At 31.6% G+C, this 27,128-nt stretch overlaps 3 protein-coding genes, 1 long non-coding RNA gene and 2 pseudogenes across 6 annotated transcripts; 4 read left to right on the top strand and 2 right to left on the bottom strand.

Moving 5' to 3' along the window:
• The first annotated feature begins 1,068 nt into the window (after nt 1-1,068).
• On the top strand, nt 1,069-3,179 carry LOC113003548. Of its 3 annotated transcripts, none has more exons than XM_026133387.2 (2): nt 1,069-1,560; nt 1,842-3,179. In XM_026133387.2, exons 1-2 carry the CDS (start codon nt 1,377-1,379, stop codon nt 2,528-2,530), a joined length of 873 nt encoding a protein of 290 aa, XP_025989172.2. In that variant the 5' UTR covers nt 1,069-1,376; the 3' UTR covers nt 2,531-3,179. The 3 variants fall into 3 exon arrangements, with proteins under 3 accessions (XP_025989172.2, XP_025989175.2, XP_025989168.2); XM_026133390.2 differs by having other exon boundaries at nt 1,814-3,179; XM_026133383.2 differs by having other exon boundaries at nt 1,809-3,179.
• A 96-nt stretch (nt 3,180-3,275) lies between these two features.
• Nucleotides 3,276-6,362, bottom strand: LOC105204208 (putative nuclease HARBI1). The gene is made up of 4 exons (XM_011173261.3): nt 5,981-6,362; nt 5,183-5,912; nt 4,698-4,981; nt 3,276-4,161 (listed from the first exon to the last, which is right to left on the bottom strand). Exons 2-4 carry the CDS (start codon nt 5,255-5,257, stop codon nt 3,345-3,347), a joined length of 1,176 nt encoding a protein of 391 aa, XP_011171563.3. The 5' UTR covers nt 5,258-5,912; nt 5,981-6,362; the 3' UTR covers nt 3,276-3,344.
• A 1,264-nt stretch (nt 6,363-7,626) lies between these two features.
• LOC105206563 lies at nt 7,627-9,047 on the top strand. The gene is made up of 4 exons (XR_005574328.1): nt 7,627-7,901; nt 8,362-8,570; nt 8,697-8,856; nt 8,985-9,047. It is a non-coding gene; the product is annotated as an uncharacterized LOC105206563 (long non-coding RNA).
• A 9,279-nt stretch (nt 9,048-18,326) lies between these two features.
• LOC105203370 lies at nt 18,327-19,758 on the top strand (annotated as a pseudogene).
• LOC120357086 lies at nt 18,416-19,773 on the top strand (annotated as a pseudogene).
• Nucleotides 19,400-26,419, bottom strand: LOC105206389 (putative aldehyde dehydrogenase family 7 member A1 homolog). The gene is given in 10 exon segments (XM_039447631.1): nt 19,400-20,000; nt 20,109-20,369; nt 20,484-20,570; nt 20,572-20,597; nt 20,659-20,787; nt 20,851-20,966; nt 21,045-21,244; nt 21,324-21,340; nt 21,343-21,524; nt 26,409-26,419. Coding segments are annotated over 10 exon segments (1,242 nt in total). The 3' UTR covers nt 19,400-19,787.
• Nucleotides 26,420-27,128: the final 709 nt, after the last annotated feature.

Raw genomic sequence — 27,128 nt, 5'->3', positions numbered from 1 at the left:
TTCTGTGTTCTGATAGCCCCCAGAAGAGTTCTAACTTTTATCATGATGGATCGAATCGCTAAAGTGAAAAACGAAAGACTTATATCAGTCAAAGTTCGAAATATTTGAGCAAAATTTTTTTTGCCATATTCTACAATATCTCTATGTTCTGATAGCCTCCGGAGGAGTTCTAACTTTTATCATGATGGATCGAATCGCTAAAGTAAAAAACGAAAGACTTGTATCAGTCAAAGTTCGAAATTTTTGAGTATAATTTTTCTGCAAATTTCTCCGATATTTCTGTGTTGTGATAGCCCCCAGAAGAGTTCTAACTTGTATCCTGATGGATCGAATCGCTAAAGTGATAAACGAAAGAGTTATATCAGTCAAAGTTCGAAATTTTGAGTACAATTTCCTTTCGATTTTGTCCAATATTTCTGTGTTGTGATAGCCCCCAGAAGAGTTCTAACTTTTATCATGATGGATCGAATCGCTAAAGTGAAAATCGAAAGACTTGTATCAATCAAAGTTCGAAATAATTGAGCAAAATTTTTTTTGCTATATTATACAATATTTCTGTGTTGTGATAGCCCCCAGGAGAGTTCTAACTTTTATCATGATGGATTGAATCGCTAAAGTGAAAAACGAAAGACTTATATCAGTCAAAGTTCGAAATTTTTGAGTATAATTTTTTTGCGAATTTCTCCGATATTTCTGTGTTCTGATAGCCCCTAGAAGAGTTCTAACTTGTATCATGATGGATCGAATCGCTAATGTGAAAAACGAAAGACTTATATCAGACCAAAATTTTTGAGAAAAATTTTTTTTGCGAATTTCTCCAATATTTCTGTGTTCTGATAGCCCCCAGAAGAGTTCTAACTTTTATCATGATGGATCGAATCGCTAAAGTGAAAAACGAAAGACTTATATCAGACCAAAATTTTTGAGCAAAATTTTTTTTGCCATATTCTACAATATTTCTGTGTTCTGATAGCCTCCGGAGGAGTTCTAACTTTTATCATGATGGATCGAACCACTAAAGTGAAAAACGAAAGACTTGTATCAGTCAAAGTTAGAAATTTTGAGTACAATTTTTTTTCGATTTTCTCCAATATTTCTGTGTTCTGATAGCCCCCAGGGCTGCGTTTACTCTTTAGTTTACTCTTTAACTCAAAGTTTACTCTTTAACTCAAAGTTAACTAGAGTTGACTCTATAGCGTTCAGAAACTCGAATATGACCGGAAGTACGTTCAGAGTAAGTCGTTCATAAATTTGATAGAGTTAACTCCAGAGTTAACTATCTTAACTCATGTCAAAGAGGTGGGTAGAAATAACTCGACATGCGCAGTAATGAGTGTCTGTTTACCTTAACCTAAATAAGAGGTACCTTATAAGTAATGGTGCAAATAATACACACCCCATTACTACTGATTACCACTAGAAACAATATAAAGATACTTTTAGGCGTATCTATTCTATTTTCAATTCTATACAAAATGGAAAAATATGTGATAGTGACAGACGAAATAGGAGGAAGAATTCTAAATGAAAATGGCCTTACATTGTTACAAAATGTTGCAGGTAATTTATTTTCTATTTTTTAGTGAAGACATTTTTAATTAATTATTAGTTCCCCTTTCACGGCTTGCAAATTAATGAATAATATAAAACAGAGCTTTTCTCGCAAATAAAGGGGTTAAAATTTTTGAAGACAGGGTTAACATATTTATAATTTATTTTTTTCTTTGTAATTTATCTTTTTACAATGTAAATCGTAAATGTAACGTAAAATTGTATCACTAACATATTTCATTTAATTTTATTTTCAGACAAGAGTTTAATGTATGCTAAAATTGCAACAGAAGAAATGTCGACCACTGATGAAAGCTGTCAAAGCTCTTCATTTGAACATAATAGCACCGATGAAAAGAACAGTAAATGGACGCATGATGCAACAGTAGCATTAATATACGAATACAAAAATAAAATGAGTATGTTTCAATCATCCACAATACGAAATGAAGCAGTATGGAAAATAATTTCGACAAATTTGGGCCAGAAAAATTTTTATTACACACCAAAGCAGTGCGAATTTAAATTTAAAAATTTGAAAAAGAAATATACTGCAAAAGTTGATAATATGAAAGCGACAGCAAGTGGTGCAGCTGTTATAAAATTTGAATATTTTGATGTATTCAACGAAATGTTAGGACGCAAACCCAATGTCGTTCCTCTTGCAACTGCATCATCTTCTAGAGGTCAGGGAATAGCGTTAGATACCGATTTAAATGTAGAAAATATTTTGCAGGCTGATGATATTGAAAATAACAAAGAGAATATAGAAATAAAACAGCGTTCCTTTGAAGAAGAAGCACCAAAGAAAAACATTCCCCAAAAAACTAAATTTGAGCAAATGTTTGTGCAATTACACAATATTAATAACAAAAGAGAAGAGGCAAAATATATAAGGCACAAAGAACTTATTGTTGTTCAAGAAAATGCGATAAAGGTTTTCAGTGAAAAAATGGACCAATTAATCGATAAGTTGTAATTTTTCTTTTATAAAGCCAAGGGTACACAAAAAAACTTAAGGCACTAAGACATAACAGTAAGCGAAACGGCCAATTACCTTACATTCTCTATCGTGATTGACTAATTCGCTTACTATAACGTCTTACTACTTTAAGTTTTTGTATGTGTCCCTGGCTTAATAGGCAGACTTTATCACATTTTCAATATTTTTACGTTGTTGTATGAACATAGATGAAGTGTTCAACAATTTAAATATACATAAAGTTTATATGCTAAGAATATTTATGTTATACTTAAGTGTTTCCACGATAATTATTATTAATTACTGAAAAAACGTTTTTTATTTACTTTAAGTATTAATGCACAAAAAATGCAAAACTGTGATACTTACAGACTGCTCCACGATAATTATTATTAATTACTGAAAAAACGTTTTTTATTTACTTTAAGTATTAATGCACAAAAAAATGCAAAACTGTGATACTTACAGACTGCTCCACATCTATATATAATATTTGTTCTTAGTTTTAATAGTTAACTTTGTTCATTTTGTAAGTTAATTTTTTTATTTGTTTTTTTATTCAGATTTTTATCAAACTGTCCAAAGTAAACAAATATTATTTTTAGTTATTATAATAAACATATTTGAATATTCTGATAAATAAAATACAGATTCAAGCAATATAAAAACACATGATTTATTATTCCTATTCACTTAATATAGTATTTTCAATTTATATGTATCAAATAACCAACAGCAATTATTACAAATTGATATAAAACTTATTTATTTACTAAAAGAATACAAAATATTATTATAAATTGATATACATTTACGCTCTGTAATAAAGGGATTCAGCAAGAGCATCTCTTTTTTGATTACCACTAATTTCATTATGACAATTTTGAACTGGGCCTCTAATATTTTCATCCATATTGTCATCAACTTCTATTCCTTCGTTCATATATTCCTCAATATTAGTATCTTCATGATCTATGCACATGTTATGTATGACACATGCAGCCAAAATTGTCGCTGGTATTAAATCTGTGCGATTCATGTCTAAATATTTAAGTCTTCTAAATCGTCCTTTTAAGAGGGCAAATGCCCTTTCAATAATCTGTCTGCATTTTGATAAAGCTTCATTAAATCGCTTTTTAACGTTATCTAAATTTCCTCTATCGATATAAGGTGGAATTAGCCATTGTAATGCAGGATAAGCTTTATCTCCCAATAAAAATTGATTTCCAGGAAAGTAGCGATTTGTATTTGACATTATATTAGTATATATGTCTGAATTTCTAAAAATTCTCACATCGCTCACAGAACTTGGATATCCTACAAAGCAATCAATAAATTTCATTGATGCATCACATATTCCTTGCAATGTAATAGCATGAAAGCATTTCCGATTTATGTAACTTTCTGCATCAATTTTTGGAGCTTTGATTGGAATGTACGTTCCGTCAATTGCACCAATAACGTTCGGAATATTTGAACTTTTTTCAAATTGATTTGCAATTGTGTCAAATTCTATTCCTTGTGGCCATTTTATTACTGCAGGTGCAATTATGCAAAGAGCATTAATTACTCGCATAAAACATATTGATAGCGATGACTTTGCCATGTCAAACCTTTCACCGACAGATCTAAAAAATTATTAAGACATTACAACTTATGTACTTTAATATTTCAATTTGATTTGTAATAATAACTTTTAATTCTAAGAATTGATAAGCAAATTCCTTAAAAAATAAGCATTAGCCTTCACCCAATAATTTATACCTTTGAACAATTTTAATAATCATTGATAAATAAAACAATAATTTGAATATATGCTAAGAATATTTCGTAAATTATAAAATATTATGTTGTAGATGAACTCTCCAAAATCAGATAATATTTGAGATTCAATATTCTAATCCACGTTTGCTCATGTAAGCAAATTGTGTGCATAATTTTGATGATAAGACCTTATGAAATTAAATTTTTGGAATCTATTACATATTTTTAATGTAGTAAAAATGTGAAAAATCCAATAACCAATCACTACATCAATTCAGCAAACTCGAAGGTAATAATTTTTATTGGATTGCTTATTTTTCACATTTTCATTACATATAAAAATACACACATATAATAAAGACACATAATAGATTTTCTTATTGCGAATATAAACGAATACCTGTACGAATCAGGAGTAGCTAATAGCCAGATAACTGAAAGTAATTGCTTTCGTGGGTCTATTTTCGGACGACCAGTTTGCTTATTTTCATTTTCAGACTTTAATAGTGGACCAACTTGTTCCAGTAAATACTCAAATGCTTCAAAGGATAATCTGAAATGTCGTTGAAACTCTATATTTGTAAAGTTTGCTACGTTTTCCATGTATCCAACAATACGATTAGACTTCTCTTTCAAATATGTCCCAATTAAAAACGTTTCAAAGTCTTCATTATCTGATTCTTCCTAATAATACATATAATATAAAATAAAAATGTATATAATACGTTAAGATATTTACGGAAAAACGTAAAAATTTTTTACAAAATGTTCTTGTTAATAATTGTTTAAATTTTCTACTTATAAAAATTATATTTTCTACTTGTAAACAAAAAAATGAATTATTATATTAAGCATACACAATAAAGTATTATATATAATACTTACTTCAATATGCAGTATTAAGTTTTTTGCAAAAGAAAATATAGTGAAAGAAATTACTCTCTTCACATTTTCTGCCATGATACAGGTATTAATGCTCTTTGCATAAATGTTTTATTAAGTTTTAACTTTTTAGGTTATAATTACTAATAAATTCAGACAGCGGCCATTAATTACTATCAACTCAACACTCAACTGATACTCCGGTCGTTCACAAAGTCATACAAACTTCGAATTAACTCTTACCTAACCCAACTCTACTCTAACTCTACTTGGAGTAAACTTTATGAACGCAGCCCTGGATTCACTCTTAATTTTCACTTTAGCACTCGCGCAGTGGAAGCGCGTCCTGGGTCCATAACCTGACAACTTAGTGCAGGATATGACGGTGAAAAGGATGACGCAACACGTTTGAATATTCTGAATGCTCTTTATTCTCTGTTTTACACGACGTGTCTCGTAAGAAAGCTCAGGCGCAAGTGCGGCCAGAGTCCCCGACGCAAAGGGACCGCTCCCCGCTCTCCTCAAAAAAAAGGGCTCAGCGCTTAAGCTATTAGCGACATCTCTTACGCGCACATATTTTGAATTAGGAAAGCTCTGTATTTTAACACTATTACTATAGCAGCTGGTTGAATCGCCGCTTTATACAGTTGATTATATCTCGCAAACATACATGCTTCCAAAGTTTGTGACACAACTTCCTCGGCTAAGCCTTGATCGACGTTTGTTTGATCTTCTGTTGACACAAGTAATTATTTGATACAATCTATACAATCGAACTGATAAAATCATTTGATTACTTACTGATAAAAAGAGAATACAGCCTAGTTAAAGCTTGCGTAGTCGACGCAAGATCTCTCAGATGTACATTTGAGGGGCTCCGCCCCTCCCCCGCACCCACCTCGTCATTAGTGGACGTGAGACAATGTTGGGTTAAAAAAAATACGGGGATTTTTTCAACGTAAAATAGTTTTACAACAATAACGACGAAAGTATTGAAATTAGATAAACATAAAACCTTTTGTACTCAGTTGCCACACACCTTCCCATTGATAATATCTCAAGGTAGTCAGAGACTGCTCCTCTTTTGTAAAGGTTTACCATAAGTTACTCTTATTCCAAATAATTTATGTTTCGCAACGGGAACGTTAAAACTCAATTTAAATCAATCAAATACACATAAAGTAATTTCATCAAATTAAAAATTAATAAAGTTTCTTTTTAGCAATTATCCTTAGAATATCCAATTATATAAAAATCATTTTTTTCGAGGGCGTAAATTATAGCCCGAAGGGCCAGGTTTTGGGCCAGTGTTTTTTTCCTGTAAAATAATAAAAATTTTTTTAATAATTTTTTAAAAAACAACATATATGTTCACATATAAAAAAATTTATATGTTAACATATATGTTAGTTTTAATACTTAGTTTTAATAATTAGTTTTAATAATTAATAAATAATTAAAAAAATTTTTTAAAAAATAGTTTTTAAAAAATCTGAATATATCTTGTAGCTTTACTTACTTTTTTTTTCTTTTTCATATCTTTTCTTTTATTATCAGTTTTATCTTCAGTCTTATCTTTAGTTTTATCTTCAGATGAATTCTTTTCAGATGTTTTATTTAAATTAGCCTATAATAAAAAAAATTTTTTGTTAATAATTTAAAACTGGAGATACCTTATGGACTGGAGATCTTTTATAACTTACTTTGTTTTGACACTGCGAATATTTGCAGTGTTCTGTGCAAAACTGATTTCCTTTTTTACAACCGCATAAATTATTGGAACAATTTTTATTGCATAGGCAAAATTTATTTACTAACTTCTTCCCCTTCACTATAAGTTGTAATTCTTCCAGTTGTTTGCTTATGTTTTGGTAATCATTTTCTGATGATTTATTTTGCCTGTAAAAAATTTTTGATATTTAGTTTTTCTCTCTCTCTCTGGGGGAGAAGGGGGAGAAGGGGGCTTTAAACAAGTTTAAGCACGTTCATTCACGCACACATAATCAGCTTATTGTTTCCACGATGCGACAGTTTAATTTAAATTTATCCTTTATTCAGATCTATCCCTCGAAGTTTCATATTTTACCACATTTACACTATTTACTCTGCACTTGATCGATAAACGCGGAACTACGCGACGAATCGATCGATCAACTTTATTAATTACTACTCTAATCACTACAATCATTCGATGCGTTAAAATTACTCGAAGAAACACACGTTTACGTTATGATCACACAACACGTGTTCACTCAACGATATCAAGCAGTTGACTGGTGTACATACACAAGTGTAAGTTTTATCAATATTTGTTGAATTGAATATCCCCACCACCTCCGATTTTGATAAATTTTTTTAAAACTAAGAAGTTAACTATTTCTGAAATAATGTATACAAATATAACCTCAAATTGTTTTAAAAATTTATCTATTTTTTTATTTCTTATTATTAACATTCTATTTATTATTACTTATTGTTAACATTCTATTTAATATTATTGTCATTTTATATGTAGAATAACATTAAAGAAAATATGTTAGTCTTTCTGTACACATTGTTTAGCGAGATGGTACATTGTGCAGCAGAAGGATGCCAAAACACTTCCAAATTAGGTGTAAAAATGAATAAATTACCAAAAGAAATTGATCGTCAAGAAAAATGGATACAAAATGCCAAGTTGGAAAATAAAAGAATGAAAGAAAGAAATACTTGAAAAATTTACGTGAGTAACTGTATTTATTATCAAATAAATTGACTCTTTCGTATGAAAATAAATTTCAAAATTAACTTATTAACAACTGCAGAAATGTCTTATTATTCCATATATTGTAGGACAAAAACCATGTAATCTTATAGGTTGAATAATAATCATATAAGGTTTTTGTCTTAGAGTTTATGAGTTTCTTATGTCAATATATGAGACTCCCGTTTTCAACACGGCTAGAGCTTATTGGTCGTATATTATCTTTAAGGGATATTAAATTAAAGGATAATAAAGATTATTTATATATTAATTTAGTGGCTTATTTTCTCATAATATTCACCAAACTTTATTATCATACCGCGTAAATAAAAATATTAAATACAATACTTTGCAAGAAAATTTATAATTACATTATGACAATTCAACACTTAAAAGGAATATTTTATATTTCATCTAATTATTTATTTGTATTTTGTAGGATACTGGAAACTCAATACGAAACCCTATTAAAAGGACAGGAAACAATAAATGTGCAGATGAAGGAAATATTTAAAAAATTGTCAGAGAATACAACCGAGATCTCTAAAACATTTTATGAGCCTCTCGATGGTTTTCCATTAAAATCATTGGAAGATTTTTATAACCTTGAGAGTGAGACTTAAGAAAATAAACGAACGCAACCAATTGGTAAATTTATGAATTCATTATAATGTACCATGCAATCTATGAATATGTGCCAGTTACTTGAACATTAATTGAGTATAGTATTGAAAAATAATATAATTAAAATAATACATCTTAAATTTGTTTTAGTGTTATCATTTACAATCTTTAGGAGGCGCGAAGTTGAGAGAATTTTTACATACTTCTGTAAAACACATTATGACTGATGAATTGGTTAATCAGTTCACGTGGTTCGGTGGGATTGGAACTGAAAAGTTTGGCGACACAAAAATGTCTACCTTATTATACAGTAAGATATTTTAATGTAAATGTTGATATATATATTAATTGTTTATAACAATATGTTAAACTATTTATGTGAAAACCCAACTTTGTGAGGCCTTGAACGTTCATCAGAATTTTTGTGTTGATATTTAGGGAAACAGCTACTGCTTTTCCTTCCTCACCGCACAGCGCCGCGCCTACAGCCACGGCTGCCTACGTCTCGGCGATCGGCGGGCGGTCCTTGCGCGCGGTGATACGCGCTTATTCGCAGACTTTATTAATTTTTTTTTCGTTAACTATGGCAAATATTAAAAAATGGTACAGGACTTTTCTGCTCAGTTTTACTTGATCTATCAATCCACGAAACCACGGGCGATCGTTACCTGACACCCTGTATACATATGTATTATATCTTATAAACGTATATATGTATACATATATATTTTATCTTATATACATGTATAATATACAAATGTACGTATATATACGTATACACATATAATATATATATTGTGCCAAAAATGTGATATCAATTTTATCGGACGAAATATTTATGCTCTTATATAATTTTACCCAGTTTTATATATTTTATAGTAGCTTTTGGTGTATCCTTTTTTGTGCTTTTATATGAAGATGCTATAGGTAGATAAATGATGATAAAGATACTTTGTATTTTTGTCAGCTATTTAAATTACGTGGAAAACGATTATGTAAATATATTGTGTGTAGACTATCGCTCATTTTTGTGATGCTCAACATTTTTAAATGTCTATGGAAATAATACTAGAAAATAATGACAATAGCGGTTAAAGTGGGATCGCGCTTTAAGCAGAGAATCGCTTATTATTATTTTTACTGCTAATTATTATATCCATTCCTGTTAAATTAACTGTGATTTAAGAATATTGATAGACATAGGTTGCTCGAAATGATTCGTTGTTATCAATGCACAAAAGCGATTGTTTTCGTCGAATGATATTCCATTGCGACTATTATTTTTATTTGGATTTAGTGTGCCCGCGTCTAGTCGAAGTCAGTCAGAAGTCAGAAGTAGCGGAGATTTCTATAGATCGATAGACGATTTCGCGTTGTTTGCTTTACATTACGTTTGCTAGGGAAAGTGTCTCGTACGTCTACGTTAGTGTGTAACAGGAGCGAACACAAGTAATACGAGAGCAAGCACAATTTTATATTTTATATATTGTTGACAGACCTCGCATATTTTATTTATAAGTCCTTTCGAAGAGGTGTGGACGGTTCGATACTTACGACAGATTGTATTATTCTCACCATTATATCACTCATCTCGAAGTAGTAAATACAAAAGCGAAATATGTTTTCCACGTTCCACGAGACTCTCATCATAGTCTAAGATCGAATTATTTTTCATATATATGTACGATGGCATGGATAAATGACTCGATTTCACTTATCTATTCTACCGAATATAATATACATTTTAATAGCGATTTTAAAATAAACTGATTTACCGAGCTCTGAATAATACTGAATGAAGACAGTGTTAAATTATTGACTATTTAACTTGGGTCTTGACTCAAAAAATCAAGATTGTTGCGTTTGGGCCTATTTCGTAAAACACAGTAAAACGATAAAAAGCAAACGATAGAAGTTTATATAATATCTTTTGAAATAAAATTTTGTGTTGTTTATATATTTTTAACATCAAATAATTATGTACATGTTAATTTTTCTCTTGACCACGTTGCCATTGACCACCAGCAGCCACTCACAGTACTTGAACAATAAAAAAAATTCTAGGCACCTGTGAATGGCTGTGGTTAATTGCAACGTGGTCAAACAAGACCCTCCCGTATATTATACTGAATTAACAAATTTACAAAATACTATATGAACTTCTAATCATTGCGTATTTTTTTCTAGTACTTTTTATGCTTTTAATACTTTTAATGCTAATTTACTAAAGATTGTATATAATAATATTAATCTTTAATTGTAAATCATAAAAAAAGAATAAACATTGATATATAAATGTAAGGGTATCAGAAACAAACCACGCGAATAATTAGGGTTAATGTTAGAATTAATAATTTAATCTAGTAAATATAAAAGAGTGTTGGTGCTGTATGAAATAAGCTAACGATACATGTTCAATATGATTTCTATATCGTTGCTATGTATTACATATTTGTCACTTGTCTTATGTCTGTCATCAAGATCGTGCGTGTTCTGTATACGTTCTTTTATATTCTCTATAGTGTAATTCGTTATTTAAATAAATCAAGAATTCCAACAGGTTATGGGCCCAGAAGCTCCCATATAGATTAATTGAGACGAATATAAGAAACGGATAGAAAACCAGACACAAAAACGGATAGACAGAAGTTCAAGCAGGATCTAAGTTTCTATCAGGTTTAATCTTGCCGTATTTAATCAGTTAAATAGTTTCATGTCTGCCGAGCATTAAAATGAGTGAATCGGCAATTCATCTTGCTTTTGAAAAGCTAGAAGGACGCGAAAGTTACAATAACTGGAAATTCGGCATGAAGATGGCCCTGATTCATGAAAATTTGTGGGCTGCGATAGAGGGTTATCCTGAAGAAGACACAACTTCAGAAGTCGAGAAGAAACGAAGAGATCAGAAAGCTTTAGCGAAAATATGCTTAATGATAAAACCTTCTGCGTATGCGTATGTGAGATCTGCTGAAAATGCAAAAGAAGCTTGGTCAAATTTATAAAAAGCGTATGAAGACAAAGGACTGTCAAGAAGATTGACATTGCACATTGTCAGGAATGAAGTTGCAGAATATCAAAAATATGGAACTTTATGTAAGTGAGATAATGTCTATTTCACAGAAGTTAGCTGATATGGATGCTGCGTTAGACGATGAATTTGTTGCTGTCATTATGTTAAGTGGACTTACAGAAGATTATAATCCTATGGTAATGGCCTTAGAAAGTGCTAACATCAAATTGACCAGTGATTTTGTTAAAGCTAAGCTATTGCAGGATATTAAATATTCTAATAGCTCAAGCGAAAAGGCGCTTTATTCAAAAAATAATAAAGTGTATAACAAAAGAAAGGTGGTTTGTTATAAATGTTTAAAAGAAGGTCATTTAAAATATAATTGTCCTAATAAAAGGGAAAATAAAGATAATGTGAAGGATAAGCAAGAAAAAACGACAAGCAAGAAGGATAAAGCTGATAAAGCTTTACTTGTGTCAGTGAAGAATTCAGATTCGGAAGATTGGTACATCGATTCAGGAGCGACTACACATCTTTCAAACAAGAAGGACTGGTTTGAAAATTTTAATTCAAATACTTCTCATAATATTGCTGTTGCTAGTGGACATAAGTTAAAGGCTTATGGTACAGGAGATGTACTGGTTTCTACAAGAAATGGTCCGAAGAGAATTTCTGAAGTAGTCTATGTACCAGATTTAAAAACCAATCTGCTTTCTGTAAGTAAAATGATTAAAAATAATTACATTGTTATTTTTAATTCCGAAGGTTGTCAAGTTTATGATACTGAAGACTGTTCAATCGAAGGTGAAGTAGTTGTAACAGCTTCAATTCATAATGGTTTATATAAATTGGATACAGAAGAATTGGATACAGAAGTCGGAAATCTGACGAAGCATCTGGATGGTGAAGATATCTGGCATAGAAAACTTGGACATCTCAATCGTATAAGTATGAATTTATTGAAACAAGGTTTGGCAACAGGAGTTAGTTTCGCTGATGAAAAAGGTGAGCAATGTATTGCATGCCTACAAGGTAAACAAACAAGGAAGCCATTCAAAAGAATTCAATCAAGTAGAGCTAGAAATTTACTTGAGATTATTCATTCTGATTTGTGTGGCCCTATGCCTGATTATTCTTGGAGTGGAAAAAGGTACATTCTTACTTTTATAGATGATTTCTCAAGAAAAGTTCATGCTTATTTTCTTGCTTCGAAAAATGAAGTATATTCAATATTCAAGGAATATTAAGTCATGGTGGAGAATGAAACAGGTCATACAATAAAGGTTCTTCGCACTGATAATGGACGAGAATATCTTAGTCAGGAATTTAAGGCTTATCTGAAATCAAAGGGCATCAGACATCAATTTACAATTCCTTATACTCCGGAACAGAATGGAGTGGCGGAAAGATTTAATAGGACAATCGTAGAAAAAGCACGTTGTATGATGCATGTTGCTAATTGTGATCACAAGATGTGGGCAGAAGCAGTTAATACTGCTGTCTATTTAAAAAATCGTTCTCCACATAAAATAATTAAAGGAGCAACTCCTCAAGAGATATGGACAGGTAAAAAAATAGATCTCAGTCATTTAAAAGTCTTTGGTTGTCTTGCATATGTACATGTTCCAAAGAATCTAAGAAATAAATGGGATGCAAAAGGAAAACCCTATATATTTGTTGGCTATTGTGAAGATTCCAAAGGCTACCGATTATTTGATATAGAAGATAAAGGAAAGATTATCAGAGTAAGAGATGTTGTTTTCTTGGAAAATAAATTTTCAATAGAAGAAAAAAGTGAAGCAGATAATAATTTAAATTCTTATATTCATTTGAGTAATGAAGATAAAGAAGTTCTTTCTTCTGAAGAAGACATACAACAAAATGATATTAGATCAGAAAGAAGATCTGAAGAAGATGAAGAAGAATTTCAAAGTTTAACAGATCAAGAACAACAAGATGCTGAAGAAGACAATAGAGAAACAGAGAATAGGTATCAAGATCATAAAGATCAAGATCAAGAGGATCAAGATAATGATAAAAATCAAGATCAAGAGGATCAAGATAATGTAGGAGAAGACATTAGAGAAACAGAGAGAAGATATCCTAAAAGAAATAGAAGTAGCAAGAAGTTTTCCGATTATTTCCTGTTTCAAGCAACCTGTGAGCCAAGTGATCCTAAGAATCTTACTGAAGTTTTGAAGCGAGATGACCATGATAAATGGAAAGAAGCAATGAGAGCAGAACTTTATTCTATGGCGAAAAATAAGGTTTGGACTTTGGTAGATCCTCCAGAGAATCAAAAAATAGTTAAAAATAAGTGGGTATTTCGTACTAAAAGAAATACAATGGGTGAAATAGTCAAATATAAAGCTCGTTTAGTAGCTAAAGGTTTTACCCAAGAATACGGTGTAGATTACTATGAAACTTTCTCGCCAGTAGTAAGACATTCAAGTATAAGATTATTAATTGCACTTTCAGCTGAATTAAATTTAAATATAGATCATTTGGATGTCGATACTGCCTTTCTAAATGGTGAATTATCAGAAAAAATCTATATGTATCAGCCAGAAGGTTTCATAGATTCAAATAATAAAGAAAAAGTATGTTTATTGAAAAGAGCGATCTATGGTCTCAAACAATCTTCCAGAGTTTGGAACAAAAAGGTTGAAAATGTTTTGGAAAAATTAGGTTTCAAAAAATCAAATTATGAAGCCTGTATATACTTTAAAGTTTTAGACAAATCTATTATAATTATTGCATTATATGTGGATGATTTTTTGATTTTCTCTAATGATGAGAAAGATTGTTTAAAACTTAAAGATCAATTAATGAAGTGTTTTAAAATTAAAGATTTAGGAAAAGCTAAACGATGTTTAGGTTTAAATATACATAAAGATAATTTCATGAATACAATTAGTATCAATCAAAAAGATTTTATTCAGGAATTACTTGTTAGATTTAATTTAACTGACGCGAAAGATGTTGTTACTCCTATGGAAGTTGGTTCTAAGCGAGTTCTAAGTTAAATTATAATGAAAAAGAAAATATTGATGTACCCTACCAACAATTAATTGGAACTTTAATGTTTTTAGCAGTTAATACTAGACCTGATATTGCTTTTGTAACTAGCTATTTAAGTCAATTCAATTTAAATCATGATGCTCAGCATTGGAAAGCTGCAAAAAGAATTCTAAGATATTTAAAAGGGACAATCGATTATTCTTTAACTTATCAAAAAACTAATTCTTTGAATGTGGTTGGTTTCTGTGATGCAGACTGGGCAAATGATTTGAATGATCGAAAGTCTTATACTGGTTTTGTATTTATTCTAGGAAATGGTGCAATATCTTGGGAGGCTCGAAAACAGCGTTTAGTGGCATTATCGAGTACAGAAGCAGAATATATTGCTCTTTCCGAGTCTGCCAAGGAAGCTATACATTTAAAAGGCTTGTTAAATGAATTAATTAGTTATGATGAGAAAATTATCTTATGTAATGATAATCAGAGTGCACAAAAGTTGGCATGTAATCCTGTGTTTCATAACAAGACAAAACACATTGAAATCAAATATCATTTTGTCAGACAAACTGTTGACAGAAATTTAATTACACTTAAATATGTTTCAACTGACAAGATGATAGCTGATATATTTACTAAGTCTTTAAATGGTCCAAAGCATAAATTTTGTACAAAAGGACTAGGTTTAAAAAGGATTTAAACTTTAATAACTGAAATTGTTTATACTCACTAGATTAAGAGGGGGTGTTAGAATTAATAATTTAATCTAGTAAATATAAAAGAGTGTTGGTGCTGTATGAAATAAGCTAACGATACATGTTCAATATGATTTCTATATTGTTGCTATGTATTACATACTACTGTGTCCAAAAAGTAAGGTGACATTGCATTTATTTCGAAAATTCTTTATTTATTCTTGCAAATCAATTTCGTCCCCTTCAAAGTAATCCCCCCCTGATATAATACACTTATTCCAACGGATTTTCCAATCTTCGAAACAGTTGTAATAATCGATTTCAGGAATGGCCTTTAGCTCCTTCTTCGCAGCGGCTTGAATCTCTTCTATCGACTCCGGTGTCCCCGGAGCGGCCGCTTGAGTTTGCTGAATAGGCAGAAGTCGCATGGAGCCAAATCAGGTGAATACGGTGGTTGTGGAACGATATTAGTCGAGTTTTTGGTTAAAAAATCATGAATAATCAGCGCAGTGTGTGACGGCAAAAAACGAGAAATTCACTTTTAGCAGCTCACAAAACAATGCGTATCTCAAACACTAATGGATATTTTGACGTGTTACTTCTCTTGGATGTCAAAGACGGTCCTACCAACCTAAAAAAAATTTTATTCCTCCAAATCCGTGCGCGCGGGAGATTTAAAATGCGTATGTGTCACTTGTCTTATGTCTGTCATCAAGATCGTGCGTGTTCTGTATACGTTCTTTTATATTCTCTATAGTGTAATTCGTTATTTAAATAAATCAAGAATTCCAACAGTTAATAAGCATTAAAAGTACGTGAAAAAAATGGGCAATGATTAGAATTTTTGAGTGCCGTATGCATGCATGCGAACAATATGAGTCTCATTTGGAGAACGCATTTGAGGCTCATATCGCTCGCACCCATGAGTACCGCAAACGTGCGACCAATATGAGTCTCATATGATGACGCATCTGTCGGATGCGGTGAGCTCACACCGTGCCGATAATCCGCACGGCATGCGCGCTCTGTGAACTCACTATGCGCGCATTTTGTTATCTGGGTTGGTAACTTAATAAATTAAAAGTAAACAAAAATCCGAAAAAGCCTTACTTGGCTGTTTTTTTAAAAAAACCCGGGTTTTTCAAAGACTGCCTATGATCACACTCAACGCTTGTTAAAAAACAAATGCAATCAACGTTATATTTTGTTACATGCGTTGATGGTTAGAGAAATAATTTTAGTGATTACAGTAAAATAATTTGACAATAAATTATTTATTTGTTGAAAAATGGCTTTTAAACCATCTCAAGAAAATTTAATCAGGATTGCAGCTTTGTGGGACGCTGAAAATTCAACACAAGAAATTGCCGCACAAGTTCAGTGCAGCGAAAGAACTGCCAGGAGATGGGTGTTAAATGACTTTAATTAATGACTATATACAATTAATTGGTAGCGGAATTATTCAAATATCGCTTGACAGCTCCGCGTCCCGAACAGAAGAAAAGCCGGCCGCGCTTCTTCTGTCTGATCGATAGATTCTTCCTTCGGCTAGCTTCTCAAGCTCGGCCGAACGGGCACAACACTGCGTTGTTTCTCTTTCAATATATAATTGTATAGACAAATTGAGGTTGTTACAATTAAATCAGCGGTTTCTGGTATCATACTGATAGCTGTGTGGAATATTCTTCATTTATTTGCAAAAATTCCCAGAGCATTTTTAACTGTTCTTTGTGCTCTAGAAAGTCGATAATTGAAAATTTTCTTTTTATATATCCAGTTTGTACTAGAATAAGGTTTTATAATTCTTTTTGATAATTTAAAAGCATCATCGCATGGCATGATGGAAAATATAATTATTTTTTAGCACACTGTCAATTATTGATACAATGCAGAAATCAAATATTTTGTTTATATTTTTAGATATTACGGGAATATGAAGAAATACAAAGCTACTATTAAAACTTGACTGAATTTGTCAAGAAAAAGAGTAATGAAATTATTCAAATGACAAAGGCAATTGAAAAATTAAAAGAAGAATGGCTACAACCAACCATTAAAGCAACTGGTTGAAACGATAAACTCAAATTTTAGGTTTTACAATGTTAGAAATCAGTTGAAATCTCAGATAGGGAGAATTGATCAATCGCATTAATCATTGGCCGAATTATTAAAATGCGATTAGTCAATTCTCTCTCTCTGTCCGAGTTATATTAGACCGGCGCGAAACGCTATTATCACTTAATTTTTTTAATTAAATTAAAATTAATGGCTTATAAATAAATAATTAATGGCTTAACGTTAAAAGTTACATGAACCAAAAATTAACTCAATTAAAAATTAGATTAAATAAATTAAAAGTCAGTCTTAAAGAATATCATTTCTATTAGATTAAAAAATTCATAATTTTTTAAGGTTAAATTACTCAAAACATTTATATCATCAAACAAATTTGTTTGATATATATGATAGAATTGTTTTTAATTTAACTTTAAAAAGTAACAATTAATAAAATAACAATTATTATTTTATTTTTAAATCAACTTTATATAAAATAATAAAGATATATTGCTTTTATGTAGAAATGTCTTTTTTTTAATATAAATTTTTAACTAGGAAAAAAGTTATAAATAAAGTTTATGTTTCAAAAAAAACTATTTAAATATTAAATCATTTAAAATTAACAATGTTAAATTAAAAATTATTAACTATAGTCGCAAAGTATGTATATTAGATAGACAAAAACGTTTGATAGATTAATTATCTTTGTTTGTATCTACCAATCTCTTTCTTATTTTTGGAAGAGAACCACAAAATCGTAGATAACCTGTGGCCAAGACATTGGCTATGTTCAATGTTCACATTCTACAGACATAAAGGCACTTCGAAATAAAATCATGAATGCAAAGATCAATTTGTTTCATTACCTGAGAAGGTTAAGTTTAATAAATTTAAACAGTATTACTAAATACGATTTTTAAGAAGCTTGGAAGTTCGGCGATAAAAATTGGATCACGTGGTACTTCGATTTGCAATCGAAAATCTACTGGTCAGAAGGAAGGAAGGAAGTAAAGAAGTTTAATACTTAATAAACACAACTTATACGCACGGCGTCGCGTCGTGGATTTGAATAATATTGAATTATTTATGTAAGTTTGATGGCTTTTTCACAACCAAACTCCAGAGGTAATTTTAATGGGAATGCAATACCCTCTTGTCTTTTATTTTGCACATTTTTTTCCATTTCAAATCCCTAATTTTGTTTAATTTGTAGAATTGCAGAATAGAAAAATCTTGGAGGAGCTGCAGCTGAAAAAGCAGATGTTATTGAAACAAGGGGTTGCGCCAAGCTTAAACACGTCGCTGGGAGTCTCGTCAACTGGCTCTGCATCAAATATAGCAAGTGTCAATAATAGTTGAAGTGTTTATTTGTTTCACTTAACGTTATTGCTGTGTTTTTACAGGGTGGGCAATCTAACGATGGTGTAGCGATGAGTGCCTCCCAAAGAGCAGCATTGCACAATGCACATGCCGCTTTGTTTGGTTACTTTGTTACCCAGGATTCTTCCTTTGGAAATCTGATATTACTGGTTCTGCCTAGATTTGACAATAAATAAATCGCGTGTACTGAATGTGCAGATGTATATAAGCAATTCAATGTTATTAAGGACCATGTATCAGTAACAAGAATTTCATTTGTCAAGGAATTAAATCACCTTTTTATATAGATATTTGTTGCAATAAGATTCTCTGTAGAAGAATCACAGTTGACTGCCCTTAAGTAAATAATGACTGGACTTCGACTTCGTCAATTAGAGGAATATCTGCATCAACTGGACGTGTTCGAAAATCCAAAAGTCTCGCTTGAACAATATGTCACCAGTGCACATATCGCGTCACATTTATTGTACACTGCACAGACGCAGTTTGACGATATAAAAGATAAAAGCGTGGCGAATTTAGGCTCCGGATGTGGCACATTGTCATTGGGCGCCAAAATGTTTGGTGCTGAATATGTAGTTGGATTTGAGATAAATTCTGACGCAGTTGATATTCATTACAGAAATTGCAGTGACATAGAACTCTTCGTCGAGATTGTGCAGTGCGACGTACTACAATATTTACCAGGTATCTATACAAATATAAATATCTCATATTTATTGCAGATTACAAAATATGTAGAGTGTTTACGTTACAGGAAAATTTAAAAAATACTTTGATCTGTTATAATGAATCCACCTTTTGGCACCAAAAACAATGCATCGACATGAAGTTTTTGGAGGCAATCGGGCTTTCGTCCAATGCAGTTTATTCTCTGCACAAAAGCAGCACGCGGGATTACGTCTTATCGAAGGCGACGCAGCTTGGTGCGACAGGAACGGTGATAGCCGAACTCAGATATGACTTGCCGAAGGCTTACAAATTCCACAGAAAAGCGTCCGTCGACATTCAGGTGGATTTTATACGATTTGAATTAAAGCGCTGATTTTTCGAAAAAAAAAAAAAATACACATGTTTAATTTATTCGAACTTGATGCCCTGAGCCAAAGGTAGCTCGTTTCCGTAATTGATCGTGACGGTGCCACGTCGCATATAGTGTTTCCAGGCGTCGCTTCCACTCTCGCGACCTCCGCCTGTGGCCTTTTCACCATCAAACGCACCGCCTATCTCGGCGCCGCTGGTGCCGATGTTGACGTTAACTATTCCGCAATCTGATCCGTGTGGACCGATCCACTGTGTGACAAATAAACATTTGATAAATGAGCTCAAATATGTTGCGTAAATCAGTTTATATGGCGTTGCAACGCACTTATTAGCACAACATATTAGGTATATATTTACCTGAAATACGTTTTGGATACTTCTAGTAAAGAGACTACTGCTCAGTCCTTGCTCCACGCCGTTGTTAAGATCGATAGCTTCCTCAAAAGAGTTTGCCTCTAGGATGTAAACGATTGGGGCGAAAGTTTCCTGTTGTATCACCTCTGCATCAGCGGGTAAACCCGAGATGATCGTCGGCTCAACGTAAAAACCGGGTCGCTCTATTTGCTTTCCACCGAATTCTATCGTGCCACCGGCTTCCACAGCCTTCTGAATTGCAGCCTGCAGTGAAAAGCGTTGGATTAATCAAAAGGTTCTTTTTCCTGTACGTATTAAAGGAGCGAATGAATTTTTAATCAATGTAGTACTTTGCTTAAAAAAAAATGATGCATATACCTTGTATGCATCGACCGCTACTTGATTGTGCATCGGTCCGTATAGGATACCGTCATCCAACGGGTCTCCGACTCTTTCTAATAGATCTGCTCTTATATGCCGTTTTCAGTCTCCCTAAAAATTTCTATGTAACATATGATGGACTAAATGTTTCCTTATTTATATTTACACTCACCTAGGAATTCGTCCTTTATTTTCTTGTGCAATATTAATCTCCTGGTGGTGGTACACCTTTGTCCAGCTGTCCCAACGCATGAGAAGACCGCTGCCCTCACTGCCATTTTTAAATCGGCATCCTCTGCGACTGTTGACAAAGGAGAATGTGTTATACACAGCACAAGCAGAATTGATATAAGGAGATACGCACCTATTAATGCATTGTTATCGCCAAGCTCCAGCAGAGATCTTCCAAATCTTTGCTGAACCTTGAGAGCTACTTGTCTTCCTACGTTCGTGCTTCCAGTGAACGAAACGAGAGGTACCCTAATACGACAAACGTTGTCATCTATTCTCAACACGACATGTAGGACAATAATGTAATAAATCTAAATCAGAACTAACCGTTTATCGTTCACCAGAGTCTCCCCGACATCCGGTCCACCTGTGATCAAGGATGCAACGGAGCCTGGGATACCATTACGTTCCAAGACACTCGCCATTATCCTGGTGGTCGCGATAGCTACTAGAGGTGTACTTGACGCCTCTTTCCAGACGATGGTGTTACCACAAACCAAAGCGATAGCACTGTTCCAGCCGTATACCTTAAGACACGACGAATCGGTGAATTACAAGCTCTGAAGGCGAGGAGTGATCGCAAGATTCTCTAAGAATTATGTTTACCGCTATGGGAAAATTGCGGAGATAACACCAACTACGCCTAAGGGATTCCACGTCTCTAAGAGCGTGTGGCTCTTTCTCTCCGACGGGAATACAGTACCGGATAACGTCCGCGACAAGCCGACTGCGTAATCGCATATGTCGATGAACTCCTGGACTTCGCCTATACCCTCCGGCAATATCTTTCCTACGGCATGATGCACTCTACGTTAATTACAAACGGATCTACACTATAGACATTGGTAATTATTTAAAGATAGGGACCATCCTCCAATAATTTTGACCTTGACATATGGAAATGACACATAAAAAAAATACGGGGATTTTTTCAACGCAAAATAGTTTTACAACAATAACGACGAAAGCATTGAAATTAGGTAAACTTAAAACCTTTTGTACTCAGTTGCCACACACCTTCCCATTGATAATATCTCAAGGTAGTCAGAGACTGCTCCTCTTTTGTAAAGGTTTACCATAAGTTACTCTTATTCCAAATAATTTATGTTTCGCAACGGGAACGTTAAAACTCAATTTAATTCAAACACACATGAAGTAATTTCATCAAATATAAAAATTAATTTAGTAGTTTCTTTTTAGCAATTATCCTTTTAAAATATCCAATCATATCAAAATAAAAAAAATCATTTTTTTCTAGGGCGTAAATTATAGCCCGAAGGGCCAGGTTTTGGATCAGTGTTTTCTTCCTGTAAAATAATAAAAATTTTTTTAATAATTTTTTAAAAAACAACATATATGTTCACATATAAAAAAATTTATATGTTAACATATATGTTAGTTTTAATACTTAGTTTTAATAATTAGTTTTAATAATTAATAAATAATTAAAAAAATTTTTTTTTAAATAGTTTTTAAAAAATCTGAATATATCTTGTAGCTTTACTTACTTTTTTTTTCTTTTTCATATCTTTTCTTTTATTATCAGTTTTATCTTCAGTCTTATCTTTAGTTTTATCTTCAGATGAATTCTTTTCAGATGTTTTATTTAAATTAGCCTATAATAAAAAAAATTTTTTGTTAATAATTTAAAACAAACTGGAGATCTTTTATAACTTACTTTGTTTTTACACTGCGAACATTTGCAATGTTGTGTGCAGAACTCATTTCCTTTTTTGCAGCCACATAAATTGCTGGAACAGTCTTTAGTGCATCTGCAGTATTTAATAACTAATCTTTTTCCCCTCACTATAAATTTTATTTCTTGTAACTCTTTGCTGATGTTTTGGTATCCATATTTTGCTTTATTTTGCTTGTAAAAAATAACTTGCAAGTTAAAAGTAGCACTTTTATTATCAGTTTTATCTTCAGTCTTATCTTTAGTTTTATCTTCAGATGAATTCTTTTCAGATGTTTTATTTAAATTAGCCTATAATAAAAAAAATTTTTTGTTAATAATTTAAAACAAACTGGAGATCTTTTATAACTTACTTTGTTTTTACACTGCGAACATTTGCAATGTTGTGTGCAGAACTCATTTCCTTTTTTGCAGCCACATAAATTGCTGGAACAGTCTTTAGTGCATCTGCAGTATTTAATAACTAATCTTTTTCCCCTCACTATAAATTTTATTTCTTGTAACTCTTTGCTGATGTTTTGGTATCCATATTTTGCTTTATTTTGCTTGTAAAAAATAACTTGCAAGTTAAAAGTAGCACTTTTTCCAAAGAACAGTTTTTTTTATTTCGAGTGGCTGTCTTTTAGATTTATTTTTTTCAAAACTCAATTTTGTCTTTTATTTTAATCTGTTGTTGTACATTGAAAATATGTCTGCATGGTAATAATTTACTTTAATTTTACATATTGTACTTTACTTTTAACCTATTCTACTATTAATCTGTTTAATTTTATTATTTCTTATAGTTTAACAAATGATTTATGTGAGCATATATCTAAAACAATTGTTGAAATTTTTCCTACTGAAACATCTGAAACATATTATATTCCTCCAATCAAGAAAAAAGATTCAATATATAATAAATCAATAATATCAAAAGGCAAATTAATTTCGATGTGGCGTAATAAAAGATATAAAAATAATCTATTATTTAAAAGAATTAAAGAAGAAACTATAAAGCATAGTAGTGTTCAAACAGGTATAAATTTCTACTTAATCATTAGTCAATACTACTATTACTTATTATTTTTATTTGTTTAATAAAAATGTACTATTTACAGAAAATTTAGAATTTGAGGATGAGGTAAAAGAGTGTGCTGAGTGGTTGAAGCACAATATAGCACCATGGGCTGATGTTTTAGAAAAATGGCAAAAAACCTATAACATAAGAATGAATGATCTTGCTACATTAGAAGAAAGAAACTTAGCAAATATTTTTGATAATTGGTCATTATTTAAACATCCACAAGGATATGAATTGATAAATATTGATTTTAATAAAATGAATATTACAAATATGGAAATAAATTTCAACATTTGGAAAAAATTTTTTGAAGCTATACGAGAAATGCAAACTACAAGTAGCAAAGATAGCAATGTATTTTTAATGTTAAAGGAAATAGACAATGAAGATGTTACAGAAGGTAATAAACAATTTTTTTTTTTTTTTTTTAAATAAGTATTTCCTACACGGAAATTTATTTTATCTTATTAATTTTAAAAAATTTTCTATATACTTTTTTTAACAATTTATAATAATTATAATAAATTATTTTCCTTTACAGACAACAAAGTAGTAAAAATGATACACTTATTATCACATTTTGTACCACCAAGAAAATTATGTGGCCGTGGGAAGAAAATTTTTAAACCTTCAATAGCAATAGCGCAACAAAGCATGATTAAACACGTTAATGTTAGTATTTGTTTGAAAATTATTTTTTTACTATATACATAATGTATTATATAGTTAATCATATATATAGATTTTTTATTATATCTATAATATATTTTTTTCTAATGTATGTATTAGAAAAAAATATATAATAGAATATATATATTTATTATGACACATCCTATACAATATAAACATATTTATTTTCAGACTGCCGCTGATGTAACTCGAATACGAACGGAAACAAAGATTTTCGCTGCAACACTAAAATTGACAGTTCAACCGTACATCATCACTGTAGGCCCTAATAATACAGTAAATGAGATCTATGTTTGTGTGGATGAAACCTTGTATACAGTCAACAGTGTCATTACAGCATTAGACATATGTTTTAAAGCATTCCATGTCTTTCAATTAAGTTATCCAGTTGCCAGCGAATATTTATGGCTTTTAATCCAGAAAGGTATTTACAATTTTAATATAAAATGGGACACTGCCATACCATTTATTGCACATATATTAAATAAAGTTAAAGTAGAAATTCATGGTAAAGAGAATGTTGAAAATTTATCATGTGATGAAGAATCTTTGAGTATTTCAGTTGAAAATGAATACACAGATTAAAAAGAATTAAATTGATTTTTTTTAATTTAACTTTTCTACTTTAAATTTATTTGACAATGGTTTCATGTTTTTATTGTAAACATTCGTTTTATTCGTTAAATACTTTAATGTTACACATTACATTGAAACATAAAACTTGTATATATTCCCAAGTTGATTGTAATTTTGCAAATTGTTTTAAAAAATATGCAAATGTTTATTCATTAAAACGTCATTTAATACGTGATCATCAGATTGAAAAAATTTCTGTTTCGAATAATAATTCTCACAACAATGATAATGAAAATGCTAGTACGTCTGTAAATAACACTACAGAGTTGCATGAAATGACCAACGATGAAATTGAGAAACTAATAAAAAATACAGATATTTTAAACAATTCTTTATTACCATTAAACTTCGTAGAAATTAATGATAATAATAATGAAAATATTAGTTTAAATACTTTCCAGGATAAAGTAATTAATACGTCACTTTACTTCATAACTTATCTATATGCGTATGGAAATTTAAGTAGAAAAACTATTCATAGTATCATTAATGAAATGACTAATTCTTATTTATCGAATCTTCTGACAATTATTTCTCATAGGTTTAATAACAATACAGATTTAAAATCCATGCTAAATATTTTAAAAAACGGTTTCAAAATGTTTAAAACTGAGCATATAACTTTTGCATACTTAAAAAATATTAATTGTTTATTTTTACCTTCTAAAATCATAATAAGATCGTATTTAACATCTGGGAGATCTAAAAAAAGAGTTAGAACTGTATTACGCAATAGTACATTGAGTATTGTTCCTTTGAAGCAAGTTTTAATAAAATTCCTGGAACTTCCAAACGTTTATTCTTCAATCTTATCGCATTCGCAAAACGATAGAAGTTTATATAATATCTTTTGAAATAAAATTTTGTGTTGTTTATATATTTTTAACATCAAATAATTGTGTACATGTTAATTTTTCTCTTGACCACGTTGCCATTGACCACCAGCAGCCACTCACAGTACTTGAACAATAAAAAAATTCTAGGCACCTGTGAATGGCTGTGGTTAATTGCAACGTGGTCAAACAAGACCCTCCCGTATATTATACTGAATTAACAAATTTACAAAATACTATATGAACTTCTAATCATTGCGTATTTTTTTCTAGTACTTTTTATGCTTTTAATACTTTTAATGCTAATTTACTAAAGATTGTATATAATAATATTAATCTTTAATTGTAAATCATAAAAAAAGAATAAACATTGATATATAAATGTAAGGGTATCAGAAACAAACCACGCGAATAATTAGGGTTAATAAGCATTAAAAGTACGTGAAAAAAATGGACAATGATTAGAATTTTTGAGTGCCGTATATGCATGCGTGCGAACAATATGAGTCTCATTTGGAGAACGCATTTGAGGCTCATATCGCTCGCACGCATGAGTACCGCACGCGTGCGACCGATATGAGTCTCATATGATGACGCATCTGTCGGATGCCGTGAGCAGCCGTGAGCTCACACCGTGCGGATAATCCGCACAGCATGCGCGCTCCGTGAACTCATTACGCACGCATTTTGTTATCTGGGTTGTTATCTGGGTACCTCGAGGGGTACCTGTTATAACACTGATTAAATCACTGTACGTTTAATAGTTGACTTACCCCGAAGCCATTTTTACGCCACTTTATATGAAAGATAACCACGAAATTAAGTTTCAAAAAAACTTGCAAACTTATTTTATATTTTATATTTACACTTCACTTATTTATTTACAATTTTATTTAACTATTAACAATTTTATTTATTTATTTACAATTTTATTTATGATTTACTTGCACGTGCTTGCACGTAACAGTTGCAATGGACGGAAGAAGCAGGAAGAAGCCAAGGTCCGTGGATTGGCGTTGGAGGGGAAGGAAGGTCGTTGCATCCACTTCAACGATGTGGAACGAAAATGGCGGCGGCCATACTTTTACTGCACACTCGCTCACTCACACAACTAATAGCTGTAGTACCTTACTATCTACGTACATACACTAACACTGACTCGCTGTCTCGAAAATGGCTGCTATGCAACGACTTTCCTTCCGCTCCTACGCCAATCCACGGACCTTGGAAGAAGCAGGAAGAAGCAGTAAGAAGACGTAATCCTGCGGTCGACAAAGTAGCCCGTATGGGCGCCCTAGTGTCGTAAACTGTAGCCAATAGAATGCTAAGTCGGAAGGACCAATGCAGTGAGCGCTCAATCCGAGCGCCACCGCCGTCATCTGACAAATTCTATAATTCAAGCTGGACAAAATCTTACCGGACAAAATCTTGCAGTAAAGGGTCTTGCACATGAAATGCATAACATACATTAGCACAGCATAAGACCGATGAAC

Source organism: Solenopsis invicta, chromosome 3 (assembly GCF_016802725.1).
Source record: "Solenopsis invicta isolate M01_SB chromosome 3, UNIL_Sinv_3.0, whole genome shotgun sequence".
Taxonomy (NCBI): Eukaryota; Metazoa; Arthropoda; class Insecta; order Hymenoptera; family Formicidae; genus Solenopsis; species Solenopsis invicta.
The sequence above is the reverse complement of the archived record's forward strand: the minus strand, read 5'-3'. Positions and strand labels throughout refer to the sequence as shown.